Source organism: Anabrus simplex, chromosome 1 (genome assembly GCF_040414725.1).
Source record: "Anabrus simplex isolate iqAnaSimp1 chromosome 1, ASM4041472v1, whole genome shotgun sequence".
NCBI lineage: Eukaryota > Metazoa > Arthropoda > Insecta > Orthoptera > Tettigoniidae > Anabrus > Anabrus simplex.
The window spans coordinates 1,726,593,458-1,726,610,568 of record NC_090265.1 but is presented as its reverse complement, the minus strand read 5'-3'; the positions used below and the strand labels follow the sequence as shown (position 1 = coordinate 1,726,610,568).

At 37.7% G+C, this 17,111-nt stretch overlaps 1 protein-coding gene across 2 annotated transcripts in view; it reads right to left on the bottom strand.

Moving 5' to 3' along the window:
• The window catches only part of LOC136882382 (zinc finger protein 501), a 182,654-nt gene that overhangs the window by 140,127 nt on the left and 25,416 nt on the right, over window positions 1-17,111 (bottom strand). For both annotated transcript variants that reach the window (XM_067155018.2, XM_067155012.2), the window contains exon 4: window positions 4,197-4,267. In XM_067155018.2, the coding sequence (XP_067011119.2) occupies window positions 4,197-4,267 (71 nt within the window). The remainder of the gene's footprint in view (window positions 1-4,196; window positions 4,268-17,111) is intronic.

Sequence of the window (17,111 nt, the reverse complement as noted above, 5' to 3'; positions counted from 1 at the left end):
ACAGTTCAAACTATTGAGGATATATTAAATGCAGATCTTGGGAAGATGGATGAGTACTTCAGAAACTGGCAGCTCCAGCCAAGTGCCTCAAAATCTGAGGTTACAACATTTCACCTTAGTCACGTCCGGCTCCATGGCTAAATGATTAGGGTGCTGGCCTTTGGTCACAGGAATCCCGGGTTTGATTCCCGGCAGAGACGGGAATTTTAACCACAACTGGTTAATTCCGCTGGCTCGGGGTCTGGGTGTATGTGTCGTCTTCATCATCATTTCATCCTCATCATGACGTGCAAGTCGCCTACGGACATCAAATCAAAAGACCTGCATCTGGCGAGCCAAACATGTTGTCAGACACTCCTGGCACTAAAAGCCATACACCATTTCATTTAACCTTAGCCACCTACAAGCAAACTATCATTCTAGAGTGAAGTTTAGGAATCAATACCTAAAGCACAATAACTGTCCTAAGTACTTAGGTGTGACACTGGACAGGACAATGACCTACCAAAATCATATAGGTAAAATGACTGCAAAATTGAAAAGTCGTAACAATATACTTAGTAGGTTAACTGGAACATCATGGGGTGCCGATGCCAGTACACTCAGGACTACTGGTTTGGCTGTTGTATATACCTCAGCTGAATATTGTGCAGGCATTTGGTTAAATAGCTCTCACTGCCAACTAGTGGATATTCAACTTCACCAAGCAATGCGTATCATCTCTGGTATCCTGCGTTGTACTCCCTCACAGTGGTTGCCTTTACTATGTAACATCGCTCCACCCCATCTTGGGAGACACCAAGCTTTTGTTTGCCTGTAATATAGGATCATGGAAAATGATGCTCTTCCAATTCATAATGATGTCAAACGTCTTTCTAAACTGAGATTGAAGTCAAGAAAGCCAGCTTGCAGGATGGCTGTAGATCTTATGTCAGCCAGGTTTAACCTCTGAAATGGCTGGAGAGATGCATGGTTAAACTCGACACCTCATAGCCTACTTTCAATCAGTGATGCCACTGCAAGGCTTGCTGGCTTTACTCTACCTCGGACAATCTGGTCAAAGTTAAACAGGATTAGATGTGGTACTGGTCGAACTGGTGCAGCCCTATATCAATGGGGTTGCATAAATTCTCCCCAATGTGACTGCGGTTTTGAATTGCAAACCATCAAGCACATTGTGCAGGAGTGCCCTCTCCGTGCATATCCCTTGGATGAAGTCCACTCAGCATTTTGAGAAGGAATTAGATGGATTGTGGACCTTTCTATCCATATTTGAAAAGTGGTCCTAATGTTGTAAATTGTATATATGTAACAATATAATTTAATGTAATCCTTATTGTCTTGTAAGCATCATATGCTAAATAAATAATTAATTGACAGATTTGGAAATATCAGCACTGGAAAATGGCATCACATAAAGTGATGCACATTCCTATGCCAGTTCAGGCCCAGTGCCAGAACAAAAAAGAAAATACTTTTCATATAAAAAATAACACTTCCAACCAGAAATCGGGAACAAACTCCCGTAGATATATCTAGCAGCAAGTGGCTGTACAATGTGGGCTAGCTTGGCACAACAGTACTCGAGGCTGCAACAAGTGTCCAATGCCAGGAAGCCATTCCACTGGTGCAATATTGCATCATTTGCCTCCTTTAATGATGATATAATTATAGCGACTAGCAATTTAAATTTCATGGCCATGAGATTCTCATACAAGGTGTATGCATCCTGAGGGAGGCAACAAATTAATCTAAAAAGCCACCTAATCGATACTTTATTTCTTTTGCCTTTGGCAAACTTAAAAATACATTAACAAACACAGTACATGTTTCGACCACTTAGTGGTCATCTTCAGCTGTATATAAAAAATCTTAGATGATAACATTTAAAAGCAAGCACATTGGATCTTATAACTATATCCCATGGGAATCCAAAAACTATTGTTCTAGATGCTTTAAATGAATTGGAAGATGGGAGGGGGGGGGGGTGTTGGGGGAAAGGAGATTTATGTGAATGATACTTAAATTACAGTATCGTTTACAATTGTGTTTAAAAAAAATCTTAAATGATGAAAAACATATTTAAAATATTTAGAAGCGTCTATGGTAAAATTCTTTTTGATAAAATTAGGTGGCGTGATTAAAAGTTCGTGTTTGTAACAAGCGTCAGGCATTTGTGAGAAAATAATAACTTAATTAAAATTCGCGTCTATGGTGCTGTTAAACACTTTGTTTTTAATAAACACACTTAAAATATTCTAAAGTGTCTATGGTAAGGCACTTATTCAAAAACATTTGAGCTTGAATGAAAGTTTATGTCAAATGCACCAGTCTTCAGGTATTTATTGTTTATATTTGATAACTTCCTTGAGTGATATTCTTGTGGTTAAAAGGCCGTGTTGACTGTTTAACTTCCGAGAATTGCTCTTCGGAATGTGATAAAATATTTTATGTTAGTCGTTTAACTTGTTAAAACCCTGTGGTGGCTTCTGTTATACAAAATGGCGATCTGATTCGGGCAGCTTGCCTTGCGATCTTATCTGGCAAATGTTTAATCCGCGTTGCCTTGGAGGCAACGCGGATTAAACATTTGCCAGATAAGATCGCAAGGCAAGCTGCCCGAATCAGATCGCCATTTTGTATAACAGAAGCCACCACAGGGTTTTAACAAGTTAAACGACTAACATAAAATATTTTATCACATTCCGAAGAGCAATTCTCGGAAGTTAAACAGTCAACACGGCCTTTTAACCACAAGAATATCACTCAAGGAAGTTATCAAATATAAACAATAAATACCTGAAGACTGGTGCATCTGACAAACTTTCATTCAAGCTCAAATGGTTTTGAATAAGTGCCTTACCATAGACACTTTAGAATATTTTAAGTGTGTTTATTAAAAACAAAGTGTTTAACAGCACCATAGACGCGAATTTTAATTAAGTTATTATTTTCTCACAAATGCCTGACGCTTGTTACAAACACGAACTTTTAATCACGCCACCTAATTTTATCAAAAAGAATTTTACCATAGACGCTTTTAAATATTTTAAATATGTTTTTCTTCATTTAAGTTTTTTTTTAAAACAGAATTGTAAACGATACTGTAATTTAAGTATCATTCACATAAATCTCCTTTCCCCCAACACCCCCCCCCCCATCTTCCAATTCATTTAAAGCATCTAGAACAATAGTTTTTGGATTCCCATGGGATATAGTTATAAGATCCAATGTGCTTGCTTTTAAATGTTATCATCTAAGATTTTTTATATACAGCTGAAGATGACCACTAAGTGGTCGAAACATGTACTGTGTTTGTTAATGTATTTTTAAGTTTGCCAAAGGCAAAAGAAATAAAGTATCGATTAGGTGGCTTTTTAGATTAATTTGTTGATTAAACTCATCGATACGGCCATGAAGTGGACAGCTTGCAATCCTGAGGGAGGGTTAATAAAATGCATCCACAGATTTCCTTACTTGTTGCAAGAGGCGACTAAGGTGAAATTCCCTGACGAACTGAAGTTGGAGAGAGTGGTCTGGCAACCACGAGGCTCCTAGCTGAGTCTGGTAATGCTTCCACTAGGGGCAGGCTTCTCAGTTTCAACTTTTCCATCAAATTTTGCTTGGTCATCTCAGGCTTTCTTCAAATCCCAGTGGAATTGGAATTTTTCTTTCTTGCTATTCGTGGCCCTTGTCAAATAGCTCAGATGGGCTGAGTCCTGGTTCAGTCTGTTGTCTCTGAAGGAGCTCAAATATACCAGTCTCATGTTGGTATAGTTCCTAGCATGTATTCGAACTCCTGCAGGTAAATGTCAGCACTTTGACATCACCAAAAGCTATGGACATTGTTAAGGGGACATAAAACAAATATGATTATTGTTATGATGAATATATTTATAATGAAATATATTGTGCACAACAATTTGAGCAAATTAAGATTGATACATTGATATGAGTTATTTGATATACAATATGTCTAAAATAAAATATTTCTATACAAACTGAATGGAGGCTATCAAGGTAAGTGAAGTGAAGTCAAGATATTACAATGACTACCAATCGTGCTTAAAAACTTGTACCTGAAATTTCTTTAAAATATACATGGAGGTATGCATATAAAGATTCCTAGTTTAATAATAATCAATTTATTGGACTTGAACATGAAGATTAGAATACAAAATCTGTGTACTACTTACTGACAATCCCCAAAATCAACAAAGTTTCCATCTACATTTTCTTCTCTACTATTGAATTCATCTCCAGCATGCTGTAAAAATAATAAAAGAACATATTTTAGTTATACACAAGCACAAAATTTCCTCTTTAAAACATTTCTTTAGTGGTTTTTCAATGAGGCAAACAATTGGTAACCATAAGGCTCACTGGTGAGAAGGTCACTGTTTCTATTAAGTCAAGTTAATCTATTTTCTATGAAGTATGTCCAAGGATGATCAAGGGTAAGCTGCTTGACAACAATGACACTGCAGGCATAGCAAACCTGTTTTTGTATATATCAACCCTTTTGCCTCATAATATTGACATTTCTTCAATCAATTCTATTAATAATTCCTTGTTAAAATCAGCACTACTCATTTTCACCAGTGTCGCAACAACAATACAACAATAAGAATGAATGAACTCTCAAAGAATACCTCTTTATGATGCAAAAATGCGCAATAACTACTGAGTAGGTTAGGAGAGGTTCAGAGAACACGCAGCTTACGGTTCAAGTGACGTAGTGTGAATCGCATAACTTGACCCACTCACCAAGTTGTATGACTGTAACAGTCGTGTTGCTTGGTCGGACTGCTCTCTGACTGTAGTACCACTCATCAAATGCCGTCCCATGTGAAAGTAGTAAAGAAACCAATGGCTACTCCATCCAAAACCATGGTTCCTGAGTTGTGCAGTTGGCAACAGTTTGTAAGAATTAACAAAGCCAATGTGAAAGCTGCAAGTGGAGCATCAAGTAACATAGTCTGTGGGAGTTTTTCGCAAATTTTATTACGTCCCTTGTCCCTGAAATAACCAAGCCACTCAAAGAGGCACTCAAAGTTAATTAGATATATCCCTAAGAACTGTTCCATTGGTTTGTGAGACATGAGTAATATGGACATCGTATGACAAAAGTCGCTTTGTATGCAAGAGCCCTTACTCAGATAGGTTTTGACGACAAAGATGAAGGGCACGATCTCGGAAGGTAGCAACACTGGTATATGCCTGGTGTGAAAAACGGGAAACCATGGAAAATTATCCACAGGGTAACTTATGGTGGGGTTCAAACCCAACATCTCCCGAGCTCATGTTCACAGCAATGTGAACCACACAACAAAATCAGTTCACTTGGTTGAAAAAGAGAAGTGTTTTAAAAGGACATAATGTGGCAGGGAACATGCATTTCAACTATTGAAGACATCCCCAGAAAAAGGATGTAACCAACAAATAAATAATTTTTCAGAAGAGAGGAAAATTATTTTATGGTTTATTTCATTGCATACACTACTTGAAACTATTTCATACGCAAGTGTACAAATGAGTTCAACTATCAAAAACAATATTTTATTGTTAATACTTAAGGTTTTACAAAAATGTATGACGTGGAAGTGAAACAATGGGAAATAACCTGCAAGTATGTCTTATATTTGTATGTAACAGACGACAAATCCTGTACATGCCCTTGGAACAAAAATGATAACAAACAATATTAGTGTCATATTAAAAATGACAACAATAACAAATAAAGTCAAGAATATATTTCAAAATATAGATATGGTTTCGTATATGGGCTTTATTTAAATGATGATGTATTTCATCTGATGATAAATCAACACAAGCACTGTCCATCATCTTGACTAGTGTTTCATCCTCACACCACGGAGGACACGGTCTGTTGGCTGTAAACTAGCTTGAAGTTCCAATGTAAGACATAACATGACACCACAGCATAAAGGCATGATTATACAAGCTACTTCCACTGAAAGCTTACTTTAAAAAAAAAAAGCTATTTATATCATTATTCTGGGGTGTCTTCAATTAAAGAAAAAAATATTCTCATTGTATTTCCTGAGATGAACATTTTCAAGTGGGAAGTTTACTGTTGCAGGCAAGTGGAACCAATGGAGAAGGAGCATTTGAAACGAGATGGCATAATGGAAGTAGTAGCTGAACGGCGGAGAGAATGGAAGAAGTGAATGAAGCAAATCTTTCTGCGTCTGTACTCTGAGTGAGTGGCAGTGGGTCAACAACTGTTCACTTAGTTGATGCGGCTGCAAACAAAGCACTCAGTTCTAACCACCCAGCAATAGCTGGACCCACAAGTGTCAACAAATGTAGACATGGATCGTGAGAAGAATAACTTAAATACCCCAGGTGATAACCAATCAACTGGTGCTCAAGGTAGCATCGCAACCAGACTATCAGATTCTGCGGTGTCCAGCCAACCATGAGAAGAGAAGGAATCAGAGACCTCTGGCAAACTTCACACCAAGACAAAGACGTACATAGGGACAATGAATATCAACACACTAATTAGAGCAGGGAAATTACTAGAGTTGGAAAAGATGCTAGATGAACAGAAGGTTCAGATATTAGGAATCCAAGAGATGCACATGACAGATGACAATACTATAGACTTTGGCAACTACAGATTATTCAAGAGCAAAATAGAAAAGAAAGTATGTAAAGAACACCGCTCCTGGGAATGGCCTTCTCAGTCAACAAGAGTATACTCAACTCAGCAACAGAAGTCAAACCAATAAACAACAGACTGATGATGATGAGGCTCAAATGTGCTAACTAGTACTATACAATAGTCAACGTACACGCACCAGTAAACGAAGAAAACACGAGAGACAAAGGAGTTGAACTGTAGTGGGACCAACTTGAGAAAACAATCCCTAAAGGAGATTGTTAAAATTCTACTGGGCGATGTCAACGCACAATCAGGCAGAGAAAGAAGATTCAGAGCAACAATAGGACATTACACCAGACATAAGTTCACAAACAAGAATGGTCAGAGACTGGTGGAGTTGTGTTATGAGCACAATATGAAGATAATGTCAACGTATTTCAAGAATGATATCAGGAAAACTAAGGTGTTCACCAGTAACGTCCTTAGGAGAATACCAGATTGATCATGTAGCAATAACACACAAAAAACACAGAGAAATTAAGCGCATTCCCGTTAAAAAGAGGGCAAACATTGACTCAGATCACTACCTCACAAGAATCAAAATCAAACTGACGCCGAAGAGAATAAGGAAGAAGACTCCATGGATAACATAGTTTGACATGACAAAACTACAATCATCAGGAATGAAAGAGGAATGAGAAGAGGAGACAGCAATGACCTGGGGAGATTTCAAAGAGAAGATCATTAAGAAAGCTAAAGGGAAAATTCCTCTAACCAAAACAAAGAGACCCCGTGGTGGAATGACATATGTGAAGAAGCAGTTGAGAATAGAAAAGCAGCATACAACAATTGGAACAGTGACTAAATGGAAACCAAATTATCAATATACTTTGAAACAAGAAAGCAAATGACAAGAGACATCAGAAAGGTAAAAAGAGAATATCTAAAGGATCAATTGAGATGGGCAGAAGAGAACTTTTGTAACCACAATAAGAGAGAGTTCTACAAGATGTTTAAATGCAGGATCACAGGATATCAACCACAAAACCTCTGCTTCAGAAAAGGGAATGGAGAACTGGCACTGAACAACAAAGAAAACTGCAAAACACTAGCAAAACATTTCGAAGAACTCCAGAATTGTCCTGAACCCACAGAGAGATACCCAAGGATACAACAGATCAACAGACATGGGAAAGCAGAAGCACCAAATGAATAGAGATTAAGGCACAAATAATGAAAATGAAGAACGGTAGAGCTGCAGGAGAAGATGGAATCATAGCCGAACTACTAAAGGAATTCAGACCAAAAACAATCAGTAAAATCACGAAGATAATACAAGATATTTGGGAAACAGAAACACTGCCTGAAGACTGGAAGAGTACAGTCATACACCCTCTTCATAAGGAGATAGAACGAATGTAGATAAGTACAGAAGAGTATCACTATTATCATCTGCATACAAGATTCTATCACAGTGCCTGCTAGATAGAGTACAGTCGCAACTGGAACACATGATAGGAGAATACCAAGCAGGCTTCAGACCTGGAAGATCTTGTGCTGAACAGATACTCAATCTGAAAACAATTCTGAGATATCATGCAATGAGAAGCAAAGTCATTGTTTGTACTTTCGTAGACTTCAAGAAGGCTTATGATTCTGTAGACAGACAATCACTTATACAAGAACAAGAGGAGAGAGGCCTTGACGAGGAGATGACAAACCTCAGCAAACAGACACTAATGGGCACTAAATCCAAAATCAAATTCACGGGAGAACTATCATATTCATTTAAAATTAGAATGGGAGTAAGGGAAGGTGATGGTTTATCACTTATTCTTTTCAACATAATACTGGACAAAGTGATCAGCGAATGGAAAAAGGAACTGAAGGCACTGGGACTTCACAAACCCATTAGGTTAGGAAGAAAGAACATTGGAAATAGATATCAGTTGTCTAGCATTTGCTGATGATTTAGCAATACTTGCAAATACCAGAGCAACAGCAACAAAACAAATAGAAATTCTCAAAGAGATGGATGGGAAAGTGGGACTACAAATTTCCTCCGAGAAAATACAATATCTGTTGAACCTGAAAGATGCACTGGAGGAAATAACAACAAAATACGGGTATATCAAGAGCATTCACACATTCAAGTACCTCAGAGAGATGATACAGGCCAATGGGATGGAGAAATCAGCTTATGAGCAGAGAAGACAAAAGATGACCAGAGCATTCTGGAAGACTGGGAACATCTACAATAAATCATGTCTATCACGTAACACCAAAGTGAGTCAGTATAACACGGTCATCAAATCTGAAACCCAATACGCATCTGAAACATTGGTCTTGAATCGAAAAGGTGAACTAGAAAACATCAAGAAACTAGAGAGAAGAATTGTCAGAAAAATTCTAGGACCCAAAAAGACATAAGGATACCGGTTGCAAAGTAGACAGGAGACGGAGCAGATATCCAATATAGTACATGACATGATGAAACGTCGACTGAAATTCTATGGTCACATCAAGAGAATGCTGGACAACCAAAATGACTAAACAGATCTTGGAATACACCAAAAGCATAAAGAACATGAAGTGGATCACCAAAGTTAGAGAAGACTTGAAGGGTGCTGGCATCAGAGACTCGGACATACATGACAGATGGATATTCAGACAAAATGTACATAAGTGGAAAGTGGGCCGGGAGGTCAAGAAATGAAAGACTGGAACAACTTGATCTGAAGAAAGCACACAGTAAGACGATGAAAGAAGTGTGGCGCATTGGGCAATCTTATATCAAGTAGATGCTTTACGTGGTCCATTAGTAGCCAATACCAATAAATGAATAAATGAATGAATGAATGAGTTTTTCGTCCCATTAACTACTTTTATGGTTTTCGGAGATGCTGAGGTGCCGGAATGTAGTCCTGCAGGAATTCTTTTACATGCCAATAAATCTTCTGACATGAGACCGATGTATTTAAGGATCTTCAAATACCACTGGAATGAGCCAAGATCAAACTGCCAGTTGGGATCAAAAGGCAAACGCCTCAAGCATCTGAGCTACTTAGCCCGGCAGCAGTTGAAGAACTGTTAGTCAATGTGAATAATGACTCCGATTTTGAAAACAAATAATTGATCTCAGATGGGACTTGTACAGATGCTAGCAAATCACATTCCACACGAGTGTGTTATTCCTCACAATTCCTATAAGGTGAACATTGCTGGAAAGAAATGGTCATAATAAGAGTGTTAGCCTTATTTCTGGACTGCGATATCCTTAGTTTAATATGTGATTCCATTCCTAAGTAGAAGTATAAAATCCCTGCAGTGAGATTATTATCTGTCCTATAGTTAGCATTATTACCTAAAATACAGATGGAGCAATTAGGTGGACATGGGAGGGGGAGGCAGTTGCCCCCCCCCCCACCGACTTCGTGGATGAAAAATTAATTTTTTATTCTACTTTAATGACCTGAAACATTTTAAAAGGTTCTGGAAGACAAATGAAACTAACAGTTATTTTTTTGTACAATTTGTTTTACATCACACCGACACAGACAGGTCTTATGGTGACTATGGGACAGGAAAGAGCTAGGAGTGGGAAGGAAGCGGCCATGGCCTTAATTAAGGTAGAACCCCAGCAATAGTCTGGTATGAACATAGCAAACCATGGAAAACCATACTCAGGGTTGCCAACAGTGGAGTTAGAACCCACTATCTCCCGAAATGCAAGTTCACAGCTGCGTGCCCCAAACTGCTTGGAACAGTTATATTTGAAAATAGCGCGAAATTAGGAGTTATTTTTAAATATGTACAAAACCTGTTGTTTTTCAGCTAATAATCTCTTTAATTATTAATAAAAATACTTAGCATAAATACGCACAAAATGTCATTCATTGTGGCTGAGTGGTACAGCGCCAGAACAAGTAGTGGAGACCTGCACAGCAGTGTGTAGCATGTGCTGCCATGAAGGGTAGCAGGGGTATATTTTTACCAAGGTCATGGACACTGAGGTGCGATTCATCCACTTGCCTTGCGCGTCTGCAGCCTGGCAGTCTCACACAGTCAATGTGTCTGTGCAGTTCTATCTAATGTCCATTACAGTACTAAATTTCTTTTTATTTGTATAATCACGCTCTACTTCCACATAATTGTAATTGGTGAAGGTTTTATTGTATAATACTATTAGTACCACACTTAAGTTGGTAGATCATCATCCTTTATGTCTCTAAAGAAAATTGCTCAGAGCGCATAGAAAACTTGTAATATTTCTTCTTTTCAATTTTGATGTCTACTCCTCTCCCCACTGTATCCCTCAGACCCAGGTACATTTTGCTGTTAATAAATTTTTGTCCAACCCCAGCTTGTAATTCCCAATCATTGCTAGTGCTGAAAAATGACACGGGCTTAATTTTGCCTTCTATTTTGGCACCACAATAATCTCGCTTCAAATAACATGTGATGTGCTCTGTATTTAGCCCAGTGATGGGCCACATGTTCATTTGCACAAAGCAAGATGAGAAACCTGGTCCCTTACTGATGCATGAGTGAAGTGTTACTGCCAATGTCCATGGTGGAGATATGTAGACATATTCTTAAGCAAGGTCGAGAAGCTGACAGTGGTGATTATTGTTTCAAGAAAAAGTACAATTGGGCAACCTTCCTCTATCAAAATCAATCAGAGAAAAAAAGGAAGAGGCCCAAATATTTGAAGAATGAAGGTACTGCTGAAAGAACGGGAAGGGAAGGGTCAATTAAGAGCAAGTGTTGACCAAGGAAGGTCAGACAGGAAAAATGAAAGCAAGGAGCCCAACACAAGTAAGAAGAAGCAATACCAGACTCAGTTAGGGGAACATGGTCGTGAAACCATGTTCCCAAGCTCGAGCCCCTGGTCCCCTTTCAATCACTTCTAACGACAGGCAGAGGATACCGTGGATGTCATTCTAATGCCACCACTCACAGGGAGAATAAAGAACCTGAGGCAATGATTGCAGGAGAACACCTACACCAGCCACACTTATCTGGAAATGAACTAAATTATCTCATTTTTCTGTAAGTGTAAGGTACAAATCATAAACTGTACGCAAAATGTTTCTATTTTGAAAACGACTGCATAACTGATTTTTAAATCTAGCGGTAAGTGCTGGAAAGAAATTTGCTAACGGTCACTTTCTAGCTGTGGTCTTCTTTTCTCATTTGCCAGCAGCATACCCTCATGTTCAGCTGCAAGAATAAGAAGGGGGTTATGGTGAAGTCCACTGACTAAGCTTACAAAGAATTTAAGACTGGAGACTTTGGTGCTCTAATAGATCTTCTGCATACTGGATACTCTGTACATTAGATGGTTACAGGAACAGTTTTGTTAACTCTCTTTAAAGTGGTCTGGTAGTTTGTTAATTAGGAGTCTGTAAGGAAGCAGTAATGATATTTAAGATAAACAAAAACAAAATATCAAGGAACTCCTATATTTTTTTAATCTTTAGTATGTTTACTATTTACAACTTTCTCTCAATTGTATGTTCTTATAATCTTATTTAAGTGTTTGTAGAGTTTATGTGCTGATGATAGCTCCAAGAGCCGAAATTTGTCCACTATTATTTTGTAAATAATCTTTTCAGATTATGGTGTTGTGTATTGATTAGGTGGTTTAAATGACATTTTTCTTAAGTTATATAGTCCATATGGACCAATATGCATATGATTAATTGTAATGAGTATGCATTAGTTGATGTTGTCACTCAATGCGCTCTAAGACATGGCTTTCTACAGCATACAAGTGTTTGATGAAAGTGATATTTTCAGTATTTTATGTGAGGATAGTGGCTTGGAGAGTGATGTTAGCAAAGATAATCAAGAGTAAAGATTGTATTGAAAGTATGTATTTATAATTTTATGCACAAAAGGACCAGGAAAGAATATATTATTGCCCAGATTGTTTGAAATTTACCATACAAAGGCAAATTATCTTTGGAATGAATTTCCTCTTGAACAGAAGTCTTTTGTGGTAATTGGAACAATAATTTTACATTTGAGTGCAACTCTTAACAAAATTTATCCATATAAATAAAATTTCATAAGTGCTCCCATTTTTGTTATTGTTATCATTGAACAATTATTATTTTAATATCATTTTCATTACTGATGTTATTCTGTAATTGCAATGCAAATTTTACATAATCAAAATACGGTAAATGTAACAGTATTTCAGAAAACTGTACTTACTTAGTAATCCATCAGACTTTCTTTTGTTCGCAATACATGGTATAATATTTATTTATTTATTTATTTATTTATTTATTTATTTATTTATTTATTTATTTATTATGCCTTTGTAGGTGGTGAAGTCAGAGCTCTTGGCCCTCTCTCACACTTAACCACTGTAGTGGTACATCATTGGGAGCAGAGTTTAAGTACATAATATTATATAGTAAATAATAAGCTACACAAAAATATATTACACTTTTCTAACTCACATTTATTCGATCTTCCAGTCATACAAGTTAGTCAGCTGCATTCAGCAGGTAGTCTCGGCAAGCAGTCTTAAATTTAAGTAACGAGGTGGTATTTCTGACACTGACAGGCTGCGAATTCCAAAGTCTAGAACCCGTCACAACAAAGGAATTGTTGTACATAGAGGATCGGTGAACAGGAATAGAAAGGGAGGAACCAGAGTGGGTATTACTGCTGTCAAAGGAGGACAAACACTTAAGCTGGGATGAAATGTGTAGTGGTCTGTCTTCAGAGAGCAGTCTGTATATCTCTATCAGTATGTTATACGTTCGTCATTTGTCAGGTTTCAGCCATGAAATAGTGCGATAGTATGGGGTGACGTGTATCATAACTCAGACTGTATGTAAATCTAGGGCAACAATTAAGCACTCGCCGATATTTCGAAGTCTGCTCTTTTGTTGCGTCTACCAGAATGACATCACAGTAGTCGAGGACGGGAAGCACTAGTGTTTGTATGAATTTGACTCTCACATTACAAGGTAAAATATCGCTGTTTCTTTTAAATGAATGTATTGAATATATATATATATATATTTTTTTACACACATTCTTAATATATTCAGACCAATTTAAAGTTTCGTTCATTGTCACTCCAACATTTCTCATGGTTTGGCTGAATGGAATAACTCTACCATTCAGTATAACTGGAGGATTAGTTTTGTATCATAGCGTGGTCAACAATTTTTGAGAGCCAATAATGATTGCTTGTGTCTTGGAAGGGTTAAGAAGGAGGGAATTTTTCAAGGAGTAAGCATTAAGTCACTGAAGGTCAGCACTGATGCCTGTTATAGCTTGCGGCAAATTAGAGGTCTTACAGTGACAGTATATTTGTAAGTTGTCCACATAAAGATGGTAGCTACAATTCTTTAAATTATATGAAATGTCGTTTATGTACAAAATAAAGAGCAAAGGGCCTGAAACACTACCCTGCGATTTTTTTCCTTCCTTCCTGGTTAGCCTGTGAGAGGTTTGATCAAGGGTTATAATTCACTGTGCACGATTCTTGAGGTACAAAAAAAAAGTTTGTTGTTCGAAGTAGTAAGATTGCATCTTAATTAATAAGCGTGGATGTTTATAGCGTCAAATGCGCTACTGAAATTGAGGAGAGTAAGTATTGACACCAGTCATTGGTCCACTGCGTGTCGCATGTCCTCAGTCACTTTGAGCCGGGCAGCTGCTGTGCTGTGTCCCTTCTTGAAGCCAGATTGCAATGGGTCTAAGAAAGAATGGTTGTTTAAGTATTCCAACACCTGCTCATGAACCAGACGCTCGAGTGCTTTGGAAATCGCAGGTAAAATAGAAATTATTCTGCAGTCGGATGGTTGGGAGGGGTCAGGTTTCTTAGGCAAAGACATAACATTGGCTGGTTTCCACAGTGAAGGAAAGGTTCCGTTTTTAAGGCAGTAGTTTAAAAAGTGGGCAATAACTGATAAAGCAGCACTAATAATGTTGTGTAAGAAAGTTATACAGATATCATCCACTCCTCTGGCTTTTGATTTGATAGAATATAATACTTTTTTAACTTTATTAGCAGTAACGGAGTGGAATGTAAAATGTTGTTGGTCAGGTAAAGGGTTCATAACAGAGTTAGGTACTGAGTTTGGGGAATTTAGTACATTAGGTGGTGTTCTTTCTTCAGTATAAAACTCATTTAACTTATCGAGTGGTATGTCTGGCACATGAAGTTGTTGCTGAGGTTTCCCTATGCCTAAGGAATGAAGCATGTTCCAAGCATTGCTAGAATTCATGTTTGCAGTCAAGTTTCACAAGTAAATAAATTACCGGTTTCTAATGAGCTGTTTAATTCTATTTGTAATGACCCGATAATTTTCGAAGTCACTTTGGTCACAAGTTCGTTTAAAGTGCTGGTAAAGTGCATCACGGTGGGCCATTTTGTATTTAATTTCATTATTTAGCCAAGGACAAGATGGGCGAGTAATTTTTATCTTAATGCCAATATAAATAGTCCGTTATTGGACATTATAAATTTTCCACCTAACTCATTCCTGGTTGCCAGCGTTTCACCCCCCTGTGTGCTAAGTTGGCCGAGCAGGCATCAATTTTTGGTAATGAGACAAAGTCTGCGCTGCCAGTGGCTCCAAGTAGGCTACGCAGTGGCCTGCACGGTATGCACTAGCCATGTGTCTTGGTGGGTGTGCTAAGTACCAACTGATGAGCCCAACTTAGCACACGGGGGCGAAACACTGGCAAGCACAGGAAGGAGTCAGCTGGAAAATTTATGATGTCCAATAATGGACCATTCATACTGGTATTATAAATTTACTCATTTGGGACAAATATTTCAGGTTCTCTATGGGAATCAACATCTATATCATAACTTTTATCTGTCACTTAGGGGCGTGTTTATCGCACAGAGTGATTACAAGGAAGTTAAACTTGTCTACTTTCGTGTCTATATCGTCCAATAGGAGTATGTCATTCCAGGGTAGATTGTAAGCGTCATGTCTTAACTCATCCATATCAATACCTTTTGCGTTTCTGGAAATAACATACTTAGGTTTATATTTTGGCATTCGGAGTGAGAAGGATAGATAGATAAGGTCATGAGTGGAGATGGCTGGGACTGCAATCTGGATGAGAGTTATAACATTGTTTTGGTTTTTGTCACAATGTGGTCAATGAGCGTGTGTGTTTCGTAGTTTTCTGTGTGATTAGTAGGCTCTAAACGGAGGATGGTCATATCACAGGAAGAAAACCTGTCAATAAATTGTTTAGTTTTGTACGTTTTAGTAAGTAGGTTAGTGGCCAAGTCAATTATGGCAATAATATGCTCATAACTAAGCAGTAGGTCAAGTAAGCTAAATCTGAACTCAGTCATATTGGTTATTTTGGGTGGCTTGTATACAATAACTATAAGGAGTTTCTATTGGTTAATAAAGACTTCAACAAACACGAATTCTGGCCCTCTCTTCCCTGGAGTTGGCAAAAATGGATAACAATTGAAGGTGTGCCTCAAAGTCCTTCATTGTTGCTTCAAAGGCATTAATCTGCTTATTCACTTTCTGGATGGACATACCTGTTCTTATTTATGTCCAAACTCAAATCACACTTGTACATGATCACTTAGGACACACTTGCAGGACAAATATGCTACCAGTTATGCGGCTTCTGCGAGATATAGACAGAGCACTCCTACGGGTACGTTACAGTAGACGCCATGTGAACAACTTTAAAAACTCAGGTGCTAGCTGACATGAAAGAAACAATATTTTACAAAACTAGATCTTCAAACAAGCACAAGGGTATCATGCAAGTATCTCCTACAGGTACAGAGATATATTTTTAAAAATTCTTATAAATGTGCATTCCAGAATGTTTCTTAGAGATATTCTGGCCCACACTGGAATGGGTTAAAAATCATCAGATTCTATCAAGTCACACTCAATATTTGAAAATATTTATGTTTATTTCTGTTAAACACCAAGGAATTTGAAATTTGGAACTTCTGTTTACGAAGCCCTGCTTTGTCTTCAATCTAGCATAGGCCTATAATAAAAGGTTTTCAAAATAACAGTCACTCTTTCATTGGCTTGTATCAAAACTGGCTGCCAGCGCCCACTCCTCTCCATTACGTCAGCACCCTCCCACCCTGGCCAGATCAATGACACGTTGCACTTCCCCTTCAGGTGCTTTACTCCTCATGTTCCCTCAATATTATTATTGTTGTTGCTATCTTATTTCTCATATTACAATTCTCTTTAAAATCTATGCAAGTATTCTTAATGAGCAGGGAATGGATTTATATGTAAATACATATCTCTTTAGGAAGCTAAAATTAATTATATTTTGCATTATCTTTACGAATCATGACATGTGGAGTTGAAAAATGGAGTATTCATTTTCCATATTTTTCCGTATTTTGGAGTTTAGTACATATGTTCCATATTCTTCGTCATTAAAATCAATATAGTCCATATTTCGGCTAAAAGTATTAAATTATATTAAATTA